At 35.3% G+C, this 27,894-nt stretch overlaps 3 protein-coding genes and 1 long non-coding RNA gene across 5 annotated transcripts; 3 read left to right on the top strand and 1 right to left on the bottom strand.

Moving 5' to 3' along the window:
* The first annotated feature begins 1,212 nt into the window (after positions 1-1,212).
* LOC104231635 (U-box domain-containing protein 3) lies at positions 1,213-4,837 on the top strand. The gene is made up of 2 exons (XM_009784662.2): positions 1,213-1,866; positions 3,661-4,837. The coding sequence occupies exons 1-2, from the start codon at positions 1,550-1,552 to the stop codon at positions 4,484-4,486; spliced, it is 1,143 nt and encodes a 380-aa protein (XP_009782964.1). The 5' UTR covers positions 1,213-1,549; the 3' UTR covers positions 4,487-4,837.
* Positions 4,838-6,544: 1,707 nt separating this feature from the next.
* On the top strand, positions 6,545-8,948 carry LOC104231634 (uncharacterized). Its single transcript, XM_009784661.2, has 2 exons — positions 6,545-6,700; positions 6,882-8,948. The coding sequence occupies exon 2, from the start codon at positions 6,944-6,946 to the stop codon at positions 8,690-8,692; it is 1,749 nt and encodes a 582-aa protein (XP_009782963.1). The 5' UTR covers positions 6,545-6,700; positions 6,882-6,943; the 3' UTR covers positions 8,693-8,948.
* A 1,803-nt stretch (positions 8,949-10,751) lies between these two features.
* On the top strand, positions 10,752-12,454 carry LOC138872536 (uncharacterized). The gene is made up of 2 exons (XR_011400922.1): positions 10,752-10,902; positions 12,077-12,454. It is a non-coding gene; the product is annotated as an uncharacterized lncRNA (long non-coding RNA).
* Positions 12,455-13,103: 649 nt separating this feature from the next.
* On the bottom strand, positions 13,104-15,476 carry LOC104231633 (probable E3 ubiquitin-protein ligase XERICO). 2 transcript variants are annotated; one of them, XM_009784659.2, is made up of 3 exons: positions 15,158-15,476; positions 14,452-14,516; positions 13,104-13,824 (listed from the first exon to the last, which is right to left on the bottom strand). In XM_009784659.2, exon 3 carries the CDS (start codon positions 13,802-13,804, stop codon positions 13,343-13,345), a length of 462 nt encoding a protein of 153 aa, XP_009782961.1. In that variant the 5' UTR covers positions 13,805-13,824; positions 14,452-14,516; positions 15,158-15,476; the 3' UTR covers positions 13,104-13,342. The 2 variants fall into 2 exon arrangements, with proteins under 2 accessions (XP_009782961.1, XP_009782960.1); XM_009784658.2 differs by having other exon boundaries at positions 15,309-15,471.
* Between the last annotated feature and the right edge of the window lie 12,418 nt (positions 15,477-27,894).

The following is a 27,894-nucleotide window of genomic DNA, read 5'->3' as shown; positions in this document are numbered from 1 at the left end:
CTTTAGTATGGTCATTGAACTTTATTCGCTATAATCGCAATGAATTCTACAGCTTTAATTAATTTAATATAGTTATGTGGCTGAAATTATTCTTCGAAAATTTGACTCATAAAAGTGACGGTTAAGACTGAAATATTAATATAAGGAGTATACAATAAAATCCAACCACATACTTGTTAGGACTTTGGTTTGCAGACTACTTTTCTTGGCATTTTAAGTACCCTCCATAGTAATTTCAACCTAATCAAGTAATTGAAAAAGACATTTTCTCGTTCTATTGACTCAATCAAGAATACATCACAAAGGAAGTAAATTAAAAATAATTTATTTCCTAATAATGATCGACACATTAATGTGTTCCATTTGGCCTCCTTGTTTGTATACTTGGAGCAACTTTCCTTTAATTTCTTTCGTCCAAATGTTCCAAATGTATTAACTTCATTTTACACGTCTCCCTATCAGTCAATCAATAATTCATACTAATCAATCACACCACACGCCCCTAAATTAGACTCTTTTAAAAAAAAAAATTATAATAGTTGATTGATGTTTTTGAATTTGCTAGGTGGAAATTAGGATAGTTATTTAATTCAGAGTAGGGCCACTACAAGGAGATAGACGTGAGCTATATCACACAAAAATCTGGGAATAATACGGAATTTCATGACCCTATAACGCCAAAAAATGAGGAACGATCATAGCGAAGTGATGATTATTGTTCCCTATGTCGTTTTGTTGAGCCGGCAAAATTATAGGCGATTCGGAGTCGGTCGTCCGAATTCATACAGATGGGCGGCTTGAGTTTTCATCATTGAATTTAACATATAAGTATTCACTATTAATGTAGTGACATATTTGTAATATCAGTATATTTTAATGAGTTATAGAATAACATTAATCTTAATTTTTAGGTTATTAATTCCATACTTCCACTTATTATGTATAATTAACCTATAATTATATTTAAATAATTATTTTTTATACCGCCAAAGTTAAACTTTTTATATACTTATTATTTTTTCATAGATGAATCATTTTCATGTCTAAGAAGATATTGTATATTAATATAAGCATTATTGAGCTAAATTTGACGACAATATCGTGGTTATTTGAAATTAGACTACGTGAATTACATGATCTCAATCTTTACAACCCCTATAAATAATGCATATGACGCTAAGATTATCCTAAATCTAAAAACATTTTATTTATTTAAACTTGCCTGCTATCAAGTAAAATTTGGGTTAGATAGGGCGTTACTTCCTAAGTAAAAGGTAGTGTTATATATTTGTTTAAACTTTAGGGGGGTGCATGTAAATTACCATAGAATACGCAAGACTCTATGCAAACTCCAAATGGGCAAAGTATGAAAATGACAATGCAGAGAACCTTTTTCCCCTGGAGTCACGGCACGTACAACCTCCAAAAGCAAAAGTACAACAGTTGAATCCTGAAAGATCTTCACCTGTAAGAAAATCAACAAAATCACATCATCTGTTTGTAAAATTCTGAACATACCCTTTAAACGAGCTCAAAAGGGTGTCTGAAAATGGTAAGAGAGGAGCCATTAATGGAAGAAAAATGCAATGAAGAGGAGATAAAAAGGAACAAAAAAAACAAGAATATAATAGAAGAAATTGCAGAGAGATTGAGGGGTGAAGTGGAAGAAAAGGAAAAGATTGAGGCAGCTAAGGAAATTAGGAAACTAGTGAGGAGGTCATCGTCTTCCGGCAAGACTCGTTCCCGGTTTGCTGCCGCCGGCGTTATTCCGCCATTGGTTGATATGCTTCAGCTTTCTTCTTCTTCTCTTCTAGCTCGTGAAGCTGCTTTATTAGCCCTCCTCAATCTTGCCTCCCGTAATGAACGGTTCGTATTGTTGAACTCTTCCTCTTTTACTTTTTTAACCTCTGTTGGGAAATAATTACATGTGTGTGGATATTTGTTATGTGAATTGAAGTTTGTTCAAGATTTTATGAGTTAGTTCGAGAACAGTAATTTCTTGTGATGATTTAGATAGGGAAGATTGTACTTTCCCCGGTAAAATTGAAAATTTTGGATGTTGAGTCTGGAAACATTTGTTACTGTAGAAATGAGAAGAAGCTAAAGGATGAAGGTGGTGGCTTTAGTGTAAAGACATACAAACCCCACCGCTTTGGTCTAATGGCAAGAGCGCAACCTTTGATGTGTGGGTTAGGCGCACATTATTGGTTCGAACTTTGTTGCAGACAAAAAGCCTTATATTTAAACGGAGAAGGGTAGAGGGGCGGACCCCCGCCCCTTATCCACTGAGTTTCGTATCATGCTCCATTGGCCTCGAGGATTCGTTTATTAAAAAAAGAAAGTAAAGTCATATAATCTCCACTTTGACAAACTAACATTGTAATTGTAGGAAGCATGATTAAACATTTGGTGTGATGTGTTGGAAATTTTATACAAGAAGCCGAACAAGTATAGTGACCAGCCATGGAGGTACCCGGTGCATGTACTGGTGGGAGGTAGCAGGTACTCGGTGGATTTAGTCGAGGCGCCCGCACCGGGTACCACTGTTATTAAAAAAATAAATAGCAACCAGCCATAGAGGTCGCCAGTAGATATCAGCCCTAAAAAGAAAGAGCTACTCGAAACCATGAACGTTGCTATATTAATTGTCAGAGAACCACCGAGTTTTTTGCTGAAAATTTATGTTATGTATGACTATTTCTTTGTTATGAGTTATTGTTACCTAGATGTCATGATAACATCATCAATTTAGACTCCTTGCAAAATAGGGAAAAAGAGTTGGCGTAGACTGAGATGGAGGCGTGGAGTTCTTTTGTATATGAACTGGGCTGCCATGCCGACTATAATACTCATATGAAGAAAGATGATATGGGAAAGACTACGGACTTTTAAGCCAAAAAGGATGTTCCATTTCTCTCAAAATGAGATACACATACACCATTGGCTAATTGAGGTTTTATCTTTAGAAGCATTTTAGTGTTGCATCTTCTCATGTTTTAAAAGGTGTAATTGGAGTGTGGCCCAAATGAATCTTTGCTTTTGTCTCCAATTTCTGCTGGACGGCCACCAGCAGCGTAAAACCTATCTAATGATTGAATAGTCTTTTATCTTTCTTTTTCTGGGTGAAGCAGCAGAGAGGATTTTGGAGTAGGAGAGCATTTAAAGCTAAACTTGTGCTCATCAATGCCGTTTTTGCAGTCAAAAGAAAAAGTTTTCCATTTAATGTGCAATGACTACAATTTCATGGGATTCATAAACTGTGTTCTGGTTAAAATTTTGAAAGGTAGAATACGGTCAGGATCTTTTAGCTGCTTGCTACGGTAGTAAGCTTCTGCAACTTTTTGTATCTCACTGAAAACTGTCATCCTGTTTTTGTAGAATACATCTTCTTCCCCCCTTTTTGTGGTTTTATGGAAAGAATAAAAATGAATGTGTTTCATGATTCTAATGTCAACGACACCCTCCTTAGGTAAAGAATATGAAGAGAATGTCCAACTTCTCTCTGCCTCTCCTAACCTTTCTGTAGGTTTGTTTAACAGCTCCCTCGTTATCCTTGGATATATATCATCATTGTTCGTTGTGCTTTTCCCCTGTTTGTATTACTCACTTGATTCAAGGATAATCAACTTATCTCCTTATATTCCTTTCCAAATTTACCAGAAACAAAATTCGGATAGTTACATGTGGTGCCATCCCGCCTCTTGTGGAGCTCCTCAAGTTCCAAAATGGCAATTTGAAAGAGCTAGCAACTGCTGCTATTTTGACACTATCAGCTGCTGCAACCAACAAACCGACAATAGCTGCATCTGGAGTTGGACCTCTTCTTGTGCAGATCCTGAGTTCAGGAACTGTTCAAGGAAGAGTTGACGCCGTAACAGCCCTCCACAATCTCTCCACAACCAAAGAAGATCCCAAGTTGGTTCTTGATGCTAGAGCAGTTTTTCCGCTAATGAATCTCCTCAAAGATTGCAAGAAGTATTCCAAGTTTGCCGAGAAAACCACAGCCCTATTGGAAATCCTCTCTAATTCTGAGGAAGGAAGAGATGCAATCACAAATGCACATAATGGAATACTGACTCTAGTTGAGACTGTTGAAGATGGGTCACTCGTCAGCACAGAACATGCAGTTGGGGCTTTGCTGTCATTATGTCAAAGCAGCCGAGACAAATACAGGGAGCTGATCCTCAAAGAAGGCGCTATTCCAGGCCTTTTACGGCTAACTGCAGAGGGCACACCTCAAGCTCAGGAAAGAGCGAGAACACTTTTGGACTTGCTTCGGGACTCTCCTCCTGAAAACAAGTTCTCATCCTCCATGTTGGAGAGAATCGTATACGACTTTGCAGCACAAGTTAATGGAAATGATAAAGCCGCTGAAACAGCCAAGAGATTGTTACAAGACATGGTTCATAGAAGTATGGAGCTGAGCATGAGTCGTTTACAGTTAAGAGCTTCATCTTGTACCCCTTCAAAGGTGCAGTCTGTATGACGACAACAACAACAAACCCAGTGTAATACCACAGGTGGGGTCTGGGGAGGGTAGTGTGTACGCAGATCTTACCCCTACCTTGTGAAGGTAGAGAGGCTGTTTCCAATAGACCCTCAACGGTGCAGTCTGTATGAATACTTAGATTGTTTCAAGCTTACCATAAACCTGTATAGAGATTAGGAAAAGCAGTTATGTAAATGGACTATAATTAGCTATTCTTCCTCTGCCTGTTTTTATGTGCAAAGATGTGGAGTTGCATAGACCATATGGCTAGCTAGTAGATAGTACATGCTGTTGGTGACACTCATTTTATTAACCTTAATGAGCATTGTACATCTCTAACTTAATCACTCATTTGTAAAGTTTGCACCTAGTTGTACGTTGCTGCTCTTCATTTTTTTTTATTTTTTTATTTTGCCACCGATGTTTGCGTTAGGGTAGGCTGTCTACATGACACACCTTTGGGGTGCGATCTTTTCTCGGATCCTACATGAACGCGAATTGCTTCAAGCACCGAATTGTTTTTTTATTTTTTAATGGCATGAGAAAAAGTACTTTTCGATAAATAATTTTTAAAGATAAATAATTGTCTGAAAATATTTTAAAGACAAATAGGAATAAACAAAAATGAAAAGAAGCCAAGCAAAAGAATACATATATATAGTCGACATATGCAAAAGACACACTTCTGTGAGAAAGTACAAGAAGATTACACTAAAATGTTTCTTCCCTTCTCAAGAACAATTTATAACCAATCATCACGTGAAGAGCTTTGTGTACTTTGGTGCCGTCCTTTTTCGAACCATGCATGAATGCAGAATATTTTATGTATCGAACTGTTTTTTTCTTTTTTGCCCTTCACGTAAAGAGCATTGTCTTTTTTGCAACAGTATTAAAAAGGTGGAACAAATCCTCTTTTAATTTCTCTTAGTTCCTCATCTCGCAACGAATATATAGGTTTGATATTAAGTCACACCATCATCTTTGTTTCATTGTCACGTCAATTGCATTTAAACTTCACACATTGACTTATAAAAATAGTTAGTGGAATTGATCAATAAACATATTTTTGAAAACATAAAAGTATTCAATAAATTGGAGCATAAGTTGTCAAAATGAAATATGGTGCGTAAATTTGAAAGGTCACCGATGTATTTGACCTTAAAAGAAAGAAAGAACAGATGCAACCCCGTGAATAATGTAAAAGAGTATTTTGCTTATGATTTTAAATCTCGAAAATATTATAATAAAGTTTCTATTTATAATGATTATTTCAATTTTGTTGCTAAAGTTGCACATGCCTACAAACCAATATAAAAGTTGAACAAAAAAAAAACCAATATAAAAGTTGAACAAAAAAAAAAAACCAATATAATTAAAATTATTCGAGAAATACATAACTATTCGAACACAACAAATTTTGGAACACGCATTACACTAATTTGTGCCATGATTTAGGGCCCTCATTCTATTCGCTAATCACATCTCGACCATCCATGTTTTTGTCTGGAACAAATGGCAAAAATGGCCCCTTATGTTTGAGGTAGGTTCAAAGTAATACTTTAAATATTTTTTGAGCAATTTTGATCCTTTAAATTTATCAAAAATAAAAAAATTTGGTTTATTGAAAATAGATAAAATAATAATAATAAAGATTGTAATTAAAAGAATTGTACCAGACACAAAATATACGAAAAAACATTAAGTACACCATTAGATGTGAGTTTTCATTTAAATATATTAGTTTCCCATAATTCCCATTAAATCTAACATGTAAAGTTTGTTAAATATTTGAAAGCGACCAGAAATGCTCATTTTTGACAAAGTTTAAGGACCATAACTACTTGAAAGATATTTAAGTGACTACTTTAAACTTATCCTAAGTATAAGGGACCAGTTTTATCATTTTCTCTTTTTGTCGGTGTACACAATTTTTATCCCCATTAAAATATTTATATTTATTTATTTAATGAAGCGGCCAAATTCCCGGGGCGCATTTTACATCATAATAACTTAATAACCCTATAATATCCCAACCGTCCACGTCATAAATGGACCAACACATTTTAAAAATCTAAGATCTTGACTCTAAAATTAAGAAAAATAAAGCAGCTTTACTCCATTGATTACTCTTCAGAAAGAGAGAATAAAACAGAAGTTCTGAAATCTATGTTGAGCTTCAAGTGATCAGTGACAATCTCCAAGCTGTATGAGGTAAACCAATGATAGTATTTTTTTTCTTCATAATTTTAGTTTTAACAGAGTCAATTCTTGCTTATACTTGCTCAGATCTATGAATTCTTGGTTTTACTTTGTCAAATTTCATGTTTTTCAGATACCCTTTAGTCATTTGTTTAACTGGTAGTTTAATATATTGCCCCATTGTGATTTACAGATTTCGTTCTTGTTGTGTTTGAGGCTTTAAGTGTTATAGTGAGCTTATAAAAGAGTGAAAAAATGATGGGTCGGTCGTCAAATTTGCTGTCAAGGAGTGGAAGTTTCAGGCCAGAAAATTTGGGGCAAAATGCAATGGCAATGATAGGGAACTTGTGTTTCACTATATTTGTAGTTGGGGTTTTGATTTTCACTATAATTGCTGCAACTTATGAGCCTGAAGACCCTTTATTCCACCCTTCAACAAAGATGACTAATTTCCTTACTTCCAAATCCAATGCTACATTTAAGGCTGATGATACTGTTGTGAGAACTGGTGAGGACTTTCTTGGTCCTAATCAGACCGTGTTTTCGACTTTTATAAACCTCACTGATGTTGATGTTCCGATGGCTATTGGCACTGAAAGTGTAACTGAGGATAACTTGGATTGTCGTGGCAAGACGGATGATCCCATTGATTGTACTGACCCGGATGTGTTTCATTTGTTGATGAGGGCTGCCATTGAGAAGTTTAAGGACATACATTTTTTCCGGTTTGGGAAGCCAGTTCGAGGGTCGAATGATAGTTCCTGCCACATGGCGTGGCGGTTTAGGCCTAAGGAAGGGAAGACTGCTTCCCTTTATAAGGATTACCGGTCTTTTGTGGTTTCTAGATCGGAGAACTGCACGCTTGATGTGGTCAGTATAGGTGATTATCATTCCGGTGGAAATGCTCGTAAGAGGAAGAGAAAGAACAAGGGAGGGTCGGACAGAACTACTGCTAAGCTAGATGAAGGGTTTGAGAAGGCACCTCAGAAGATAGAGGGACAAGATATCGCTTTGCCTGTAGTTGGGGAAGCTGTAAATGACTCACTTCCTGTGGTGGAGTCGGAGAGTTCATTCGGTAGTGGTAAGTATTTGATTTATTCTGGAGGTGGAGATAGGTGCAAGAGCATGAACCATTATCTTTGGAGTTTCATGTGTGCGTTGGGTGAGGCTCAATATTTGAACAGGACGTTGATAATGGACTTAACTATTTGTTTAAACAAGATTTACACTTCATCTGGTGTGGATGAGGAAGGAAAGGATTTCAGGTTTTACTTTGATTTTGAGCACTTAAAGGATTCAGCGTCCGTCCTTGATCAGGTTCAGTTTTGGTCAGATTGGAATAAATGGCATAAAAATGATAGATTAGGTCTCCATCTTGTGGAGGATTTTAGGATTACGCCGATGAAGTTATCTGAAGTGAAGGATACTTTAATTATGAGGAAATTTGGTTCCGTAGAGCCAGATAATTACTGGTACAGGGTATGTGAGGGTGAAACAGAATCTATCGTTCAACGACCATGGCATCTGGTATGGAAATCAAGACGGTTGATGGACATTGTTTCAGCTGTTGCGTCGAGGTTGAATTGGGATTATGACTCAGTTCATGTTGTAAGGGGGGAGAAGGCAAGGAATCGTGAAATGTGGCCACATTTGGCAGAAGATACTTCTCCCGAGTCTTTACTATCTACCTTGCAGGACAAGATCGATGATGGAAGGAACCTGTATATCGCAACGGATGAACCAGATACATCCTTTTTTGACCCCTTAAAAGACAAGTACTCAACGCATTTCCTTGATGAATATAAAGATCTTTGGGATGAAAACAGCGAGTGGTATGCAGAGACAGCAAAACTTAATAACGGGAATCCAGTTGAATTTGATGGGTACATGAGGGTTTCAGTTGATACCGAAGTTTTCTTCAGAGGTAAAAAGCAGATTGAGACATTTAATGATCTCACCAAAGACTGCAAGGATGGAATTAATACGTGCACTTCGTCCAGCTAATTTCTGGCTAGCGTTTGAAGCTTTACTCCTGCAGTGTTTGGGTAAATCTATATCCCGTTTTGTTGTTTTAGGTAAATTTTGGTCTTAATTTGTAGAATGCATTCGTACGTATCTATTCTGAAAAGCAATAATAGATTATTTCTTTAGTTGGTACAACTTTTGTTAGTGTAGTTGCATTGTACTCAGTGTCTGCTTCAAGCTTGTATCCCTTCATTTGGTAAGTTAATAAGAATGTTATTCGTCTTCCTGACTTAAATTGCAGTTACTTTAATCCTCACATTGTTGTTTGATCTCATTTGTGCTTATGCTAATCAAATGCTTCTCTCAGCAATGCTGAACCATTGCAATCTTAGTGTGCATTCTAGCATTTTTTTCAATACCCCACAAGTAGAACTAAAATGCTCGACGTATGTGGAATACCTCGATGCATCCTTTATTCAATGCTGTAACTAGTTGACTTGTTGAAGATAGTTGATGGAATTCATGCTTTTCTAGTATTATCGAAAATAGGTAGAATGACGACTCAATCGTTTATTCTCATTTGCTTAGGTATTAGAATGTATTATAAACTAGTAGCCATCTGTCTTTGGTTAGTTATCCTGTCTATTTCCTGCCATTTATGTTGCTTAAAGGTATGATCGGAGCAGGGGCGGATGTATATCTTAAATCATGAGACACGTGAACCTATGGTCTCTCCGTCAAATTAAATATTTTATGTACATATTATCTAGAATTGATGTAATATCATCTATTGGCATTCGTGCTCCAAAAAGATTGGACGGTGCACTTAGTTGAATGATGAGTTATTTACCGAGAGAAATAGGGATCAATTCTCACTTAGTACTTTTTTAAAACTTAGTGGTGCACCCATGTTCAAGAAATTTTGGATCCGCCTCTAGATCGGAGGTCCAATCATACTAACGTGCTACGACTGTTTTGATGGTGTGTATATATAGTGAAGTTATAATGCTGAACATGGTTACCAAATAGGGGTTACTTTTCTTATTGGAATAAAGAAAATACTGGTTATCTTTGCAGATTTTAGCAATCTCCAACTGAATAGGTACAAACTTGTAATATATTTCATTCTTTATTTATTCAAGTTTGGACTTGGTTATTTCCATTTTATGTAAAATGTCTAGCTTCCCAAGTAGCTAAACTTGAACATTCTGAAATTCTTATGCCCAATAAAGATTTGAGTCCTTTTGAGACTGGCTAAAAATGATGAAGAATAGAAGGTTTGAACTAACTGCTACTACTACTATTTAATTTTCTTCTACATTTATATATGAGGATTTAGATAGCCGACTTCAACTTTGTAGTGCCAGCATTTCTTAAATTCGATGTCCCAATTTACAGCTTATTTTCTACTACTATTTCTAAGAGCTTTGGAGGTGCACTCATTGTACTATTAAAATTATCGGTTCAAATCTAATTTTTGTTGAAATTTTACTAGGTTTTTACATATAAATTCATATTCCATATCGAAAATTATGAGTTTAGTTGAACTCGTTGCCGAAAGGCTATATGGAGAGCTTAAGCGTATTTATATAACCCCTCAACACCACCCACTCCGGGTAATCATCTTAACAACTATTATGCATCAATCCCAAATAAAGTTGGGGTCCGCAATATTAATCCTCACTTCTTTATTTAAGTTCATCTTACATTATCATGCCAAAATAAAATAATAGTAGTGAAATAAGTCCTGTTAATTATCTTCTCCTTCAAAAATTTAAAAAAGAAAAATAGATGAAAGGGAAAACATGTAACGACTTTTTCTTTTTTCAAAAGTTGTTGTTATCCCAAGTATCCTTGAATCTTTTGGCATCAGTATCTAGACAATTTGCAAAAATGAAAAGATTATTACATTAAATGCCAATACGTGTAAACACGAGAATATTAAATTTAAGATACCAATATCATATTTTCATACAATAATAGGAAGAAAAAAAAGGAAAAAAAAATAGTGGTGTTCAGAGCAAAAATGAGGACAACCTCAGGAAGAGGCAAGCATAAAACATCAGAACAGAAACTAAGAATCATTCATTCCTGGAGAGGAATTTATTTTAGTCTGGGAAGGAATTCTCTTAAATGAGAATTCTTCTCCTTTCTCTCCTTCTTCTCCTACTTTCTTTCTGCTGTAATTTTTCTTAATTCATTGGAAATCTTTTCGTTTTTTAAAAATTCTCCAATCTTGCATTTTCCAGGTATTTATTGCTATTTCCTTAGGTTTCCCTTTTTGTGCTTCTTTTTATTATTTTAATTTACATTTGCTGCTTCTTTAATTTCTTCTTTCTATTTTCTCCTTTATGACTATTTTTTTTTGGTCTTGACATTGTTCATGAATCTTTATTAGGGGGAGATTAAATACTAATTTATTCCCTTCTTTGCTTTATTTTTTTGGATTGATTTGAAAGTACTCCTGAAAAAATTATAATCCACAACTCAGTTTTCCATTCCAAAAGGACAAGAACCAAAGATAACACAACTTAATAAAATGGATAGAGAAAAAAGGGAAATTAAAAAGAAAAGAAATGAGGAGTCTTTTCTTTTATAAAATGATGAGTTTGAAGAAAGAAAATAAACAGGCAGATGGTGCAGAGCCATAAAGTTATTATGAAGAAAAAAAAGGTGTTACTACTATCTAGTTCCTTTGGGGAATAATATCATTATATGCATGCATCAAATTTCGTCCTAAATGATTAGACATAGTCTATATCAAGAATCAAGATCGTCATATGAAATATAAGTTAACTTATGACAAATAAAGTCAACCCCAACCTTTTTGGAGTGGCGAAGCTACAATTTGCACTAAGGGTCGTTTGATATAATGGATAAACAAGAATAATCCCGTGATAAAATTTAGTACCGCCTGATCGCTTGTTTGATTGTTAATCTTGGGATAATCGGGATAATTTATACCTGCCAGAGGGTAGAATAGTAATTGTAGAATAGGTTATCCCAGGATAAAACAGTAAAATTGATAATCTCAAGATTAATACAACATACCCAACTAAGAAATAATATCATGATAACTAATTCCAACATAACTAATCGAAGTATGACTTGTCATCAAACCAAACAACCCTTAAGGAGATTAAATATATAAAGAATTAGACATACAAAGAAGCTAGATTCAACATCTCCCCGTATACATATAAAATAATTTTGACCATATATACAATATAATTTTCTGGTGAAAGAGGTTCGGATAAACTTATTTGCGCCCCCTAGCTCAGTCAATGCGGCCTTGCCCCTCTCCCCTCGTCGTCAACAGGTCACCGACTTCCTTGATTCATACATGATCTTACGACTTTGCAAATCATATACACACAGACTCCATCAAAAGTTTCTTGTTTAAGAGATGGCTTTCTTTTGCAGAGTCCACTCAAAAATGGCTGAACAATCAAGTGTGAGTCAACATTCAATAGAGATTGAGCAACCTAAGAAGAAGTTGATTGTGCCAAGCATATTAGTAGGTATGAAGAACCAGCCATCTTCGCCTTCAGGCCAACCAAAAAGCGCGAAGTACAACTGCTTATGCTCACCAACTACACATGCTGGTTCTTTCAGGTGCAGATATCACAGGACCTCTAGCCTCACTCGAAATAGCATGTCTGTTGGCTCAAAACTCTCTGAGTTGGCTGCTGGAAAATGACTCAAAAATTTCATCACTTTAATCTAGCATTTCATCTGTAATTAAGCATGTAATAAGGACTCAATTTACTCTGGATTGCTTTTCTCCTTTCCACTTGATCATTAATTTTGTTTACTTGCTTATGAATAACTTCCTGATCTGATTCCTAAAGTTGTAAAGTCATGAAAAATGCTTGGTTGTCCATTTGTTTATTTATTGGTTGATTCTGAGTTCCGTTGAGTCCCACATCGACAATGAAGGGATTGGCGATCTACTTATATAGACTTGGGCAATCCTCACCTCATGAGCTAGCTTTTAGGTCCAGTTGTTTAACATGGTATCGGAGCATGACCCATTCCAATTTTTCGATGTTGTGGCCCCAAATTATCCATGCTCCAGATGTCTAGTCCGGGACGTGAGAGGGGTATCCTACATCGACAATGAATGAAGGGGATGTGTGGTCTCCTTGTATGGACTTGGCAATGAGCAAGCACATGTTTTGCCTAACCTCCTCCACCCAAGCAGCAGTCCTTTTACTTTCTTTTTTTCGATAATCATGGAGCTTTATGCATCTTGATTAATTTCACATGATATCTGCTACCTTCCATCAAAACAGTAACTCTATCTATCAAAGCTTGAACATATGAGGAAAATTACATACCCAGCGTTTTGCCTCCACTTGGACTCCTTTTACTTTGACCTAGCAACTTCCCTGACTTTGAAATAACCTCACGAAACACCGGATTAAGCAAGCAAGAAGATGGAAAAACATCACAACAAGAAGCTCTTTCATATAATATGTACAAGAATGTATGAAAATTTTTGGTCACAGCAAAGAGACCCGTCACTCCGAGAGGACGCCAAGCATTACAAATATGAAAACCTATAGAACTATCCAATGTCAAAGATCAACCGTGCATGTTGTACTCGGCCTGTACACACTACTAAGCTGTACACACCACAGCATCCTGAGATCTATATAGTGTTATAAGCCTAATAAAACTTGTGGCTCACATAGGACAAGTATCTTCTTCGCCTTCTTGAGGCATCATGTAATTCCTGCAAAGCGGACAAGTTACGTTCCAATACTTGAGCCATTTCTCTAGACATTGCTTGTGGAAAACATGGCCACATGAGAGATGGTTTATTTCTGCATCAGGCTCAAAATCCGTTAGGCAGACCGAGCACTCTTTCTCAGCATGGTTAGAGATACAGATTGAGTCATAACGAATTGCAGGGGTATGACTTCTGAATTCCTCCATATATGATTCTGATGGGGTTCCACGACATTCAAACGGATCCAAGGGTCCTCCTTCGATAGAATAGTCGTCCCATGCTGCAATGCGGATGCCAATCACGTGAAGGATTGATCGGACTATCTCCTTGAGAACGGAGATGGATATGGCTGTGTTCATTAGAATCACACAGAGCACTCCTGCATCTGCTGGAGTTGGATACTGTGAAAGGCCCATAGTGGATTGGAATCTAGTCACTGAAAGAACACAGCAACCGTTAGAAAAAGAAAAATTAGCCAATGAAAAAGGGCAAGTTACACATTTGACTGGTCAGCCAAAAACAATTACATCAGCTAGCCAAATATTCAAAAATATGTATGTTATGCATTAATATACAAAAATATACATTTTGCCAATTACTATTTTTGGGAGCGGCTATACTATGCAGTTTTTCCAATAGAAAGAATAGTACCATAGTTATTTTGAAAAAACCACCACCAACAAAACTAGTTTCATATCTTTTAGCAAAAGAGTTATTCAAAATTCATCTTCCAAACAACAACAACAAAAAACCCAATGTAATCCCAAAGGTGGAGTGCGAAGGTGGAGAGGCTATTTCCGATGGACCCTCAGCTCCACCACAACAAAAAATCCATCTTCCAGCTAAGTAAAATAAATCCATATTCTATCTAGATATGCCAAGTAGGCTGTACTAGACTAATAGTTGCTTCAAGTTATGCAATACTAAGGTTAACATTTTCTTTTCTTGGCCCTTTTTCCTCACAAATCTTGCTAGTCTAGAAGACAATATTACTCCAAAAAGAAAGAGTTCATCCACAACAACAATCATAGGAAAGACCAGAACTTATGAAATAAGATTTTACCTAAGCAGAAATCAAGTATTTTTCTTCAAGCAAAAAGACTTCTGGAATAGCTCAGTACACTGGATCTGCAAAGAAACAAGCAGCAACATATATCAATCAGTCACTTTTGAGAAAAAGTTAAAGGAGGCCACAGCAGTAAGCCAAATATAAATGGAATATATTCCTTCTAGAGAAGCAGATGATAGTTAGCAGCCTAAATATAAATAACTAGAGGTGATTGAACCATATTGATTGAGTAGGTGAAAAAATATGGAAAGCAGAAACACAATAGGGATTCAAAATTGGAGCTTTATACACATCTAAACAAGATGAGGAAACCCCATTAATTGGAAAGTCTTTATCTTATTGAATCAGTTCAATTTTGTACCATTTGAAAAACAAAACCAGATTTTTATGAGCATGGATCCAAGAACTAAAGAAACTTCTAATAAAAATTGGATCTTTTTTGCTTTCCTTGATACCAAATGTTAATAGACAAATAAAAAGCAAAACCAAAAAGCAGAATTTTTTTATATTGAATAAAATATGAAGATCCAAGGAAAAATTAGCTCTTTCAAGTGGCAAATTATCTATCATCAAGAAACATTAAAAATTAAATAAAAAAATGAAAAATCAAATCAAATAAAAACATAATCAGCTTAAAATACAGAAGCAGGAAATACAATTTAATTCCTCAAATTTGAGATCTAATAGCAGATCAACTCACATATTATGTGAACCCCATCAAGAACGGCATAAAACCCCCATATTTTCCAAAGACTATATAAATAGTAAAGATGCTTATGAACCAAATAAAAAGGATAAAAATTTACACAATTGGAAAGAGATAAAGATAATAGATAAAGGGTACTACTTACTTTATAGGTATAGTAGGAGCTAGAAAAACTTGAAGATTTTTCTTTAAAGTTTAAAATTGGAAAAATTTTGGGAGAGAAATTGTTGTTAGGGAATAAGGGTAAGGTTGTAGATTCATAGGATGCCAAGAGAAACAATGTTGATAATGGTTGATAAGATAGCCTCCTCCTATTAACTCCCATAGACCCCTTCCTATTTATAACACAAGCAAACTTCCTTGGGTCCCATTTTAAATTGTCTCTTTGTTTTCACTCCATGTTCTTATTTTACTATATTTAATCAGAGTCTTGGACCATAGAGCCATTGGGGTATTTCTCCAATTAGTCTATCGCTCAACTATAGTTATCTTCATCCTATGTCCGAAAGATTACCGTGCAGCGGATGAGATTACTTTTTTCTTTGTGAGAGGTCTTGGATTTGGCTTTGCGTATAAAAAAATCTTGGCAGGGAACGTTTCCTTTTGAAATGGGTCCTACGTGACGCGAATCTAAATATAGTCGGGCTTCAATACGGACGGGTGGGAAACTAAAAAAAAGTATTCATCCTTTTGTACTTTTGCATGGATTGTTGTAAATTATTGTAACTCGTTCGTTTTTATTCTAGTTGTAAGAAAATAATAAACAAAAATGGCTTTGAGGCGTGAAACTCGAATTTCCTTAAAGAGTTATCGTCTGTATACTAATTTAGGGAAATACAAAACGATTCTCTTCAGGATACAACAAAGCCTGCAATAATACTTGTGATTTTCTATATCACTTCGTTGGAAATTCTTGTGTATTTGTAGGCAACAATGTAACGACCTGACCGGTCATTTTGAGCTCTAACGCGTCGTTCGACGGTTTGAGGCCATGAGCAGCTTCACTTCGGGTATTATGACTTGTACGCGTGGTCGGAATTGGAATTTCGGAAGTTCAGAGTTGATTTGGAAAGAAAATTCTCATTTCGGAAGCCTTAAGTTGAAAGAATTAACTAAGGTTGGATTTTTAGGTAAACGACCTCAGAATCGGGATTTGAAAGTTCCAGCAGGTTCGTATGATGATTTTAGACTTGGGCATATGTCCAGATCGGGTTTTGGATGACCTGGGAGCGTTTCAGCGCCTATTGTGGAAGTTAACATTTTGGAAGAATTTCATGAATTTGGGCTGAAGTGCATTTCAATGTTATCGATGTCCGTTTGGGATTCCGAGTCTAAGAGTAGCTCCGTATGGTGATTCTGGTATTGGGAGCGCGCCCGGAAGTGGATTCGGATGTCCTTAGGTCATTTTGGGGTCATTTGGCGAAAGTTAGAAAATTGAAGGTTTCTGATAAATTTGAACGGAAGTAGACTTTTTTGATATCAGGGTCGGATTCTGATTCAGAAAATTGGAGTAAGTCCGTAATTGCAAATGCTGGGTGCAAAATTTAAGGCCAATCGGACGTGATTTGATAGGTTTCATCATCGAATGAAGAAGTTTGAAGTTCTAAAGTTCATAAAGCTTGAAGTCAAGTGCGATTCATGGTTTTAGCGTTGCTCGATGTGATTTGAGGCCTTAAGCAGGTCCGCATTATGTTTTGGGACTGGTTGGTGTGATTGGACGGGGTCCCGAGGGCCTCGAGTGGATTTCAGGCGGTTAACGGATCGAAATTGGGAGTTGAGGAAGAGCTGAAACAGCTGGGCATCTGGTGTAACCGCACCTGCATGAGGAGGGCTGCAGGTGCGGGAGATGGCTCGCAAAAGCGGAAGGTGCCAGGATGCTGAGAACCGTAGAAGCGGAAATATTTGCGCACCTGCGATGGCGCAGGTGCGATGCTAGTCGCCGCAGAAGCGGAAAGATCGAAAGAGCCGCAGATGTGGAAGAGGAAGCCGCAGAAGCGGAAGCACGGATGCGTCCAAGGAGCCGCAAGTGCGAAAAGTCGCTGGGGCAGAGAGGTTTCTTTAAAACAGGATTTGGCCCATTTTTCTCCCATTTTTCATTTGGTTTGGGCGATTTTGGAGAGTTTCAATAGGAGATTTTCATCAAGCAACTCAAGGTAAGTGATCCCTACTTATTATAAGTCAAATACATAGTTTATATAACGATAAACATGGAGATTAGTATAAATTGTGGGTTTTTGGTAGAAGACCTAGAATTTGGTATTTTAGGTTTTGACCACGAATTTGGGTATGAAATTGGAAAAAAATTATATATTTGAGTTCGTGGGTTTATGAGTAAAGTTTATTTTTGCAAATATTCGGAATCCGGGCACGTGGACTCGAGGGTGATTTTATCGACTTTCCGAGCAGAGTTGGAAATTGTTGTAAATTGAATTTTTATGAGTATTAGAGTATATTTTCATTGGTTTGCGCATTGTTTGGCTAGTTTTAGAGCGTTGGGCATCGGATTGAGTGTTAGAGTGACATTGGAGCTGGTTATGGAACTTCGGAGCGATGTAAGCCTACTTTCTAACCTTGTAAGAGGGAATTAACCTCATAGGTGAACTAAATTATTATGTGCTTCTATTTGTGAGGACTACGTACGCATGAGGTGACGAGAGTCCGTACGTAGCTACTAGTTATGCCTATGTCTGAGTAGTTTTAGGCTTACATCATGCCTTGTTGATATTGTTATTGATTTATGTTTGTTGTTTGCCTTGAGAGGGAGCGAGATTGAGTTAGCTTATTAAATTTTTTTAAAGGAGTTGAAATTGAGGAAAAGTTGGGATCTTAAAAGTTTTTATTTGAACTTCGTATTTTGAAAAGAATGGAAGAATGCTATAATAACTTAAGAAATCTATGTGTGACCACGCCACATGTATGATCCGCAAGCGGGGTAATAGATGCATCTATGGTTCGTGCTATTCGACCCTCAACAGTGCACAATTTATATTTATGTTGGATCGGGCCGAATGTCCTCGGTGGAATTCGTGTGTGATAATAGAACTGAAAGTCCCTTTTATAATTGGTATAAATTCACTGTTTGTGTGATCACATGTTTTAACGAAAGAAAGTGATTTAGGTTTTTAAATATGGTGAAGACTTGTTCAGTTATTTCTTGTTCTGAGTCTTATTGTTGTATATCATGGTTTATTAGAATTTTATATTATTATATTATTGGACCACTAGTAAGTGTTGGAGTTGACCTCTCGTCACTACTTCTTCGAGGTTAGATCAGATATTTACTGGGTACACGTTATTTTCGTACTCATACTACACTTCCTGTAAATTTTATTGCACATGCACATGTGTGTTCAGTGGCCTTACGGGCGCAACTGCACGGTTGATACGGGGACTTAGGTGAGTTGCATCTTATGAGACGATCCGCAGCCAGCAGAGTCTCCTTTAGAGTACTTGTATTTTCTTACCTGTTCAAATTAGTATTCTAGACAGTTATTGTATTTTATTTTAATTACTAGTCAATGCCCATGCACTTGTAACACCAGGAACTGGGATGATTATGGGATATTCAGTACTGAAATTGGAAAACATTATTATATTTTTGTAAAGTTCATCTTTTAGTAGTAAATTAAAAGACATTTATGATTTCAAAAATATCAAAAATGAGAATTAAATTAATTATTTGGTGTTGGCTTGCCTGACAGTGGTGTCCGACGGCATCACGACCTTTAACGGATTTTGGGTCATGACACAACAGACCCTTTCAGAAAAGATGTCTTGTTTCACAAACAAACATATCTTGAAAGACCCTTTCATAACAGACATAACTGTTTATTCGAATTTTGAATTTAAAATTCAAATAAATTAATTTTTCTGTCACATAATAAAATAATTTAACTTTAGGATTATATAATATAAAAATATATAGTGTACTTAATTGCACACACTTAAAAGTATGTGTCCTAAATTAAAGACATGAAAGAGACAAGTGCTTAAAAGACTCCAAAAAAAAACCCTCTCTTCCGATGTGGGAACAATCCCACTTGTCAACTCTAAAATAACAAACTATCTTACACTAATGGGGGTTGAAAATTTATCATATGCTAGTAATAACAACAATAATATACCTAGTGTGTTCTCATAAGTTGAGTTTGGACAGGATACTGTATACGTAGATATTACCCCTACTTTATGAAGGTAAATAGACTATTTTCGATAGATCTGACTCAAGAAAAGCATTTCTAAGCAACAACAACAAATCTAGTGTAAGCTTACAGGTCGAATTTGGAAAGCATAATTGTATGTGGACCTTACTCCTATTTTATGAAGGTAGAGCGACAAGAAAGCATTTCTAGACAAGATTGAAAAAGAAGCTGTGTTGAAAAACAATAATGAAGAAGCCATATTGAAAACAATAAAGTCAAGAACAACAACAACAAAATAACAAAGCAGTAAAATAATCAAAGCAAAGGAAACACATATAGTAATAAAAACCAAAAAATAAGATAATACAAAATTTGTCATATGTTAGTAAATTTACTTTAGATTCAGCTTTTACGAGGAATGTTTCTATGTATAAGCGAGTAGGAAAGATAATAACTTTTAATGTCAGAGAAAAAAAAAATACTTTTTCTAATATTAGGCTTGGACAAGATAAATGAAATAATATGGACATGATGATTAATCTAACTTTCTTGAAATTGAGATGTAATAATAGTTGTTATTGTCATATTAAAAGAATGCATAATTTGCATTTTACAATTGGTTCTTAAAAAGCAATGTATGACTTGTAAAGTTTTAATATTCAACCACTTGAAAAAGAGCTAAATGGCCAATAGCAACACATATGAGCCGTATTCTTTTTTCTCGTTAATAATGGAAAAATAGATTAATGTAACTACTGATTCTAAAAAGTAAAACCAATATAAATATTTCAAATTTGATTAGGAAATAACTTAGTGACCAATGTCTTCCTCTGTTCCTTTATAATTATAATATAATATAAAAGTAAAAACAAAAAGTATAATAATGCATAATTCTTGTTCTCATCAAATCATTTTTCTTTATTTTAATTTTGAGTTGTTGCTTGTTATGTGAGTTGACCACATGATCCATCACATGTACGCTTAATAATTAATGTTAATCATTGTACTTATGACTGACTTAAAGGTTTGGTGACCAATGGGAAGAAGCAATTTTATATTTAATAGTATTCCCGATATTTTGGGAAAACCAAAATACTCAATAAAGGTAAAAATTGCACGACTTTTTAACCTGCAGCCGCTTTGTCTTTCTGTTAGCACCCGTACCCATTTTTTTGTTAAAAGCCTTTTAAAAATACTATTTTGCCCTTCTTCATTAAAAGACTACTTTCTCTCCAAGTATACGGTAGTCCTTTATTGTCTTTGTCTCTGTCTCCCGTTATTCGCGTTTTTTGATTTGATCTTTTCAGAAATCAAAGGGTTTTCGTCGTTGTTTTGATTTTTCAACTGCTAATCGTCGTTGTTCCCACATTACGATTTAATCACAAGTACATTGCATTAATTTTCTGGGTTTTATTTTACGATTTTCTGTATTTTTTTCTGGTTTTAGTTTTGATAGTCATGCATTTATGATTAAATAGTTTCTTAGTGTTTAGTTTGATAAGTGCATTAGTTTTACTTTTACGATTGTGTTTTTAGGTTTTTGAACGAGTTTTTATGTTGTTGATGAAAATTCTATAAATTCTTCAGTGATTAGACGTCCAAATTTTAAAAAAATTTGAGAGTTAAATAGATGATACTATTAAAGTGATGATACCTTAGATAGGAGCTGAAGTTTTTTTTTCTTCATGTTTTGGCATTATTTTTGAATTTGAATTTGTGTTTTGTTTTTTGTAAAAACTACAGCATGGGGTTGAATGTTTTGTGTTTTGTAACTGGTGAGCTGAAGTTTTTGTGTTTTGTTACTGGTGAACTTCAGCTCTAGAGCTGAAGGTTTTGTTTTTGTAACTGTCGAACTTCAGCTCTAGAGTTGAAGCTTTTGTTTTTGTAACTGTCGAACTTCAGCTTTAAAGCTGAAGTTTTATTTTGTAACTGTCGAACTTCAGCCTTCTTAGAGATTGAAGTTTTAACTGATCATTTTGATAATGTCCTGATGTTATTTTTTGTATGTTTCACTTTTTTTGAACAGATGACAGCTAAAGCACCTAAAGGTCCTAATGCAGCTAAAGTACGCAAAGCAGCTAATGCACCTAAAGCACCTAGACTACCTGTAATACCCTCAGGTCCTTATATCCCTGCTCCTCCATCTACAAGACCAGGTCAAAGATATTTTGAGTTTCGAGATTGGTTTAACTCTAAGGGTTACTGGAAGGGGAACCACGATTTGAAGAAATTAATTGCAACTTTCTTGACTCCTACACAACGGGATAAGCTTCATAATGGTACATTTCGATACATTATGGCTATGGAGAATTTCAAATGCAGCATGAAGTTGGTTCATTGTCTGTGTCTTTCTCGAATATTCACGAATGATCGAGACTCGATTAGTTTCAAGATTTTTGGCCATGATGTTTCCTTCACCCTTGAAGACTTTCACATTATGTGTGGTTTGCGGATCACAACACATAATGTTGAAAAACCAGTTAATCGAGAGAGCAATATTCTGAAGTGCTATTTTGGTAAGTCCAAGGGGGTGACTTTGAAGGATATTCGAGATTTTATGACTCGGAATGAAATTCCAAAGAATCTGTGAATCACATACACGTATGCGAGAGCGATGATGATGCTTTGAAGCTTATGAAAATTCTTGTTGTAGTGTCTATTTTGTTTGGGAAAAAGACCGAGTCATTTGTGATGGGGGAGTATGCATCTATTGTTGAAGATGATAAGGTTTGTGCTGAATATCCTTGGGGTAATGTGGCTTATGAGAAGCTCATTTACTCACTGAAACATGCATTGGACAAGCAGAACAAATTCGATGCAACTGAGTATAAACTTGGTGGATTTCCTTATCCGTTATGTGCTTGGTTCTATGAGCGCTTCCCAGATATTCGGGAGAAGTATATAAGAGAGGATGAGTACCTTGATACCCCTCAGGTTCCCAGGATGTTATGTTATGTATGTGTGGGAGAGCCTAAATTTCCCGAACTTTTTGAGATGTTCAGTAGTCATGAAGTAAGTTACTTTTTTTTGTCTTTGTGTTAATATCTTGACGTATTAGTTTTTTTCTTCTCATAATATATTTTTTTGTATTAAACAGAAATATCGCAGCTTTAGGGTATTGGATATAATTCCTACAGAAGAGGAATTGAATTCAATGCCTTTAATTGGCCAATTACCATGCAACCGGATTCGTTCAAAGGTACTTAACGCGGGTCCTTCAACTGGTGAATTACCACGTACTCTGAGTCGATCAAAAGAATCGAATCAAACTCCTATTATTGGTGAATCACCACGTAGTCGGAGTTGATCAAAAGAAGAGAATCGAACTCCTTTTATTGGCGAATCATCTCGTACCCAAAGTCGTTCTTACCGTTCTACAAGTGACTTTGATGACAATGAATTACTCGACACAATATGTTCTGTAAGTTTTGATCTGAAGTTTTTTGGTATTGTATTTTGTAAAAGTACAACATGTTTTTGAGCTGAAGTTTTGTTCTATATCTGAATTTTTGTTGTGTGTCTATTCTAGAGATTAACGATGGAGGTTCAAAGGCATGCAGAAAAAGAAAGAAGCACAATCGTGAAAGAAGTTTTTGATAAGTTTAAAAAGGAGGAGCGATCTGCTTTTGTGGATGCGGTTTTTGTAAAAGTGAAGGTAAGCTAATTTATAAAGAAGTCTTTTTATTTCTGCTGATGTTATTCAACTTAATCATTGTTAGTAATTTATTTTCTAGGAATAATTCGATGAGAAGTTTGAACAGTTGTTTAAGATTGTCAACAAATCAAATAGAAGGGATGATGGCAATTTTGATTTGAGTAACCATCGAGAATATGATAGGGGGAACGACTGTTATGAACATCCATCAGATATTAATATTGTTGATGATGCATTAGATAAAGTCGTAGATGTAAATGCTACACGTGAGGAAACGGCTTTTGTAGGCGATCAACATGTTCAAAAACAATTTGAAGAGGAACGTCCCAGTGCTGATAGATTGAGCAGAGATGGAAACGATGAAACGTAGTTATCAACTGAGAATATTGGAAGCAAGCAAGGTGCAGATAATCAGGTTGTTGAGACTGAAGAACATAATGCTCATGATGCATTGTGTAAAGTCGCAGATGATAATGCTACACATAAGGAAGCGGCTGTTGAAGTCGATGAACATGTTCAACAACAAGGTGTAGAGGAACAATCCGGTGTTTGTAGACAGAGTAAAGATGGAAATGATGAAGAGTTAACAACTGAGAAAGGTTCAGATGATCAAGTTGTTGGCACTGAAAAACATGCATCGAGTTGTCTTTTGGAAAGTGATATTGGAAAAGGCAATTTGTTTGGCGATGGAGATCAAGCACCTGTTTGTACTTTTGAACTGAAAGCGAGTGATGTGTCTAGCACTATTGGGAAAGATGAACGGTATGCAGGATTACTAGCTATTTGCAAAGAACTTCTAGGTGGTTATACACAGGAAATTGTTACTACAGGTACAAAGTGTGAAGTTTATAATAATTCAATGATACCTTAGATTGGAGCTGAAGTTTTGTTTCATGTGTTTGTGTTTTTTGTAAAAACTACAACATGTTTTTTTGCTGAATGTTTTGTTTTGTAACTGATGAACTTCAGCTCTAGATCTGAAGTTTTTGTTTTTGTAACTGTCGAACTTCAGTTCTAGAGTTGAATTTTTTTTTGTAACTGTCGAAGTTTTTGTTTGTGACTGCCTAACTTTAGCCTTCTTATTGTTGAAGTGTTAACTGTTTTTTTTATAATATCCTGTAGTGAAATTTTCACTACAGGTATAAATTTTTTCTATGTTATATATATAGAAAAACTAGTTGATCTATTCACCCTCTTTATGAATATGCAGTGGAAGTTGAAACTAGTTGTGCTTCAATTAACACAACTCAAAAACTCTCTGATGATGCTGAATTGAATGAAGGTAGAGTTGAGAAAAACCTTCCAGAGAATACTCCAATGCTCCTCGACGTTGGTTCACAAATGAATGAAGCTGTAAATGCTGATATAGACAAAGGAATTGACAAAGGCATACATCCTGGGGAAACCACAGCGGAAGACAAACGTCAAGGTATTCTATAGATCATGAATTTATTATATTTGATTGAAGTATATTTTTTACAGTTTGAAATTTTACATACTTTATTTTCTTTTTTATGTTTTTGAATGATTTTTCAGAAAGACTCGAGGCAGCTCAAAAAGAATTTGGTGAGCTTATGCAGCTATATGAAAAAGGAGAAATACATATATTCACACCTGTTGCCTCACAGACAGGTGTGAAGTGTGTTGGTATTATTTTATAAAATTTAGTCAGTATTATTTAGTTTTTTTTTGCATAAAGATACAAGATCTGTTGGAATGCAAACATCATCTGTGTTGCAACACTTAGACCAAGTAGTTATTTTTTGCAATTCAATTACAAGCTATTTTTTTTGCCTAATGTGTGTTTTCTATCAGTTTTGTTTATGTTTATATTTTCCTTGCTTTTGCAGATCTCATCTGATGCATCAGAACTTCTTCCAAAACCTAAGAAAAGGAAGATTTCCAGTTCTCCTATGTGTGACACCAGTGATATCTCTAACTTCAATTTATGTTCATTTTCTCTCGGTAGTACACAAGGGACTGATTCAGAAGGTAATTCTGCTGTTGTTGTTGTTCGTGAAGAGACACAAGAACGTCGTGAACAGCAAAAAGTTGGTCAAGCATCTGCCACAATGGCTGTAGTTTTTCCCCTGCTGCTGAACAACAGTAGTTAGTTGTGACGGAACAACAGGAAGAGCAAGCAAAAGAAAAACCAGATAAAAAAGGGAAAATGATTTGTATGGAGAGTATTTGGTTGAGATCTATTTATGTAGTTTATTAAAAAAAAAGCAAAGGGGCAAGATTGGAAAGTAGGAAAGAATACAAGAAGATGTCCCTTTCATTATGTTAATCAAGACAGTGGATTGATCGAAAGATTTACAGAGTGGTTGGAGATGGATGCCAGTGAATATGATTCCAATCGATTCAGATTAGCTGGATTTGATATTACAAAATCATTCTTTACCGAGCTTATGGATCCTGACTCTGATCTTGCGGATGAAGTAAGTTATTAAGTTTGTTTTTTGAATTGGTTTTCAACTGTATTTCCCAAAACTTCAGCTTATTTTTTATAGTAAAGTTTTTGCACTGTAATTTGGAAAACTTCAGCTTTATTCATAGTAAAGTGCTGAAGTTTTTTAGCTTATTTGCTAAAACTTCAGCCTAACACTTCAAACTGAATATGCTTAAGTTTTTGTCATGCTGTTTGTAGTTTTGTAATGCGTTTATTCTAAACTTCATAGTAGTATTTTCACATGTTATCATTTGTTGTTGTTCATTTGCAGCATATTGATGTGGGCATATATTACTTGCGCAAAAAATATTGCTATCACTTTCCACGTTATCCAAAATCAAGATGTGCAGTAATAGATTTACTTTTCGATCAGTATATGACTAAGCTGGATGATATTCATCCTTCAAAAGAAAAGATGAAGATAATTAACAAAAGGAAGCAAAAGAGAATGCAGGATAAAAAAAAGAGCCAATCAAAGAGAAAGAGGATATCCAAACAACAGGCTGAAGAAGAAGAAGAAGCGATTATTCAGCCACTTACGGACTTTAGTTGGTTTGAGGAAGAATCAACGAATGAAAAGGTGACCAACTACGTAAAAGGCCTCGACCTTTCATGTGGTATCTCATGGGCATCTGCTAGAAAAGTTTCTTTCCATTTCGACTTAAGCCAAGGACGGGCCAGACATCTATGTACTACTTAATTGAATTTTGGACTTTAAATATAAAATTATATATGTGTATGATTCCATGGGCAGTGTAACATACGATCGTGCGCTTGAACATGTCAGAATTTATACCCGGTTGATCCCACACTGTCTCAAATGCTTGGATTTTGGGGTACACAATAAATTTTATGGGGAAATTCCTGTGGAAAAATTTCAAATTATGTGGATGAAGACACCACAACAGACTAACAAGTACGTGTTTCGCATATGTTTTACCATGCATCTTATGTTTATTATTTTTTGTCATTATGTTAACAATTCTTCAATTTTTTTCATGTGTTTTTGTAGTATTGATTGTGGTATATTTGCTCTTAAGTTTATTGATATGCGGTTGAAGAAATAAGATGTCTTCAATCAAAGACAGTCATTGACATTCAAGAGAGAATTGGCTGTCAATCTTTGGGCTCATGAAAAATGAAAAAAAAGATAGTGGTTATGAAACTCCAGAAGAACAAGAAAGACATGATTATGGAGATTTTGAAGAGACTCTGTATGAATTTTTTGATTAGAGGATTGGTTTAACATAATTTGGATTTTGTGAATATATATTAATTATTTTTTTAGTTTACTTTTGTGTCATACAAATATGCTTGTGCCTTTTATCATGAATTTTAAGTACATTTTTGTTTCAAAAAACTTAAGCATGAAGTAAATGACTTCTTCTTTTTAAGCTGAAGTTTTGGTTAAAAGTCACAACAAAACTATTGAATCCAACACAAAAACTTCCGCTTATCAGGTGCTGAAGTCTTTAGAAATATACTTAAAAACTTCAGGACATTGGGCCGAAGTTTTTTGAAAAAGCTTTATGACAAAAACTATTGAATACAATACAAAAACTTCAGCTTATCGGGTGCTGAAGTCTTTAGAAATATACTAAAAAACTTCAGCACATTGGGCCGAAGTTTTTTGAAAAAGCTTTACGACAAAAACTATTGAATCCAACACAAAAACTTCAGCTTATCGGGTGCTGAAGTCTTTAGAAATATACTAAAAAACATTAGCACATTGGGCCGAAGTTTTTTGAATAAGCTTTACGACAAAAACTATTGAATCCAACACAAAAGCTTCAGCTTATCAGGTGCTGAAGTCTTTAGAAATATACTAAAAAACATCAGCACATTGGGCCGAAGTTTTTTGAAAAAGCTTTACGACAAAAACTATTGAATCCAACACAAAAACTTCAGCTTATCAGGTGTTGAAGTCTTTAGAAGTATACTAAAAAACTTCAGGACATTTGGCCGAAGTTTTACTATTTTTTGTGGCCTTATTTTTTACTACTTTTTTATTGCATTTACCAACTACTAGCATTTAGCACTTATTTGTTTTGCCAACTACTTATCTTGTTACATTCAATTTCTGTGAACAAAAAACAGTTAACAATCTCTTCAGCATTTATATATATTAAATTGGCTATATTAACAATCTCTTCACTTGAAAATTTCATAGTCATCCATAGACTTCTATCATATTTCTTTAAATTTGTATTCAAAGAAAAACAAGAAAATGTTGGCTAAGACATGCTTATTGGGTGTAGCGGAGAGTTCGTGGGGAGCAAAGATAGTGAAGGAGAAGTCGAAATACTTGATATGTGAAGGAGAGTGGCCAGATCAAAAACTCGAGCTCCATGACAATTTTCTCTTTTTACTAGTTGATAAATTTAACTTTTAGGAAAAAGAACAAATTTCCTATGGCTCGAGTTTTTGATGTGGCCATTCTCCGTCACATATGAAGTATTTTGGACTTCTCCTTCACTATCTT

The sequence above is a fragment of the Nicotiana sylvestris genome, chromosome 7 (genome assembly GCF_000393655.2).
Source record: "Nicotiana sylvestris chromosome 7, ASM39365v2, whole genome shotgun sequence".
NCBI lineage: Eukaryota > Viridiplantae > Streptophyta > Magnoliopsida > Solanales > Solanaceae > Nicotiana > Nicotiana sylvestris.
This window is presented reverse-complemented; position numbering and strand designations above follow the sequence as displayed.

What these genes read in the sequence shown, in the direction of transcription:
- LOC104231635 (XM_009784662.2), top strand. Translation starts at nt 1,550, where the DNA reads ATGGTAAGAGAGGAGCCATTAATGGAAGAAAAATGCAATGAAGAGGAG. An exon ending in CTTGCCTCCCGTAATGAACG is followed by an intron (nt 1,867 to 3,660) that starts GTTCGTATTGTT and finishes CAAATTTACCAG; the next exon opens with AAACAAAATTCGGATAGTTA.
- LOC104231634 (XM_009784661.2), top strand. Translation starts at nt 6,944, where the DNA reads ATGATGGGTCGGTCGTCAAATTTGCTGTCAAGGAGTGGAAGTTTCAGG.
- LOC104231633 (XM_009784659.2), bottom strand. Translation starts at nt 13,804, where the DNA reads ATGGGCCTTTCACAGTATCCAACTCCAGCAGATGCAGGAGTGCTCTGT.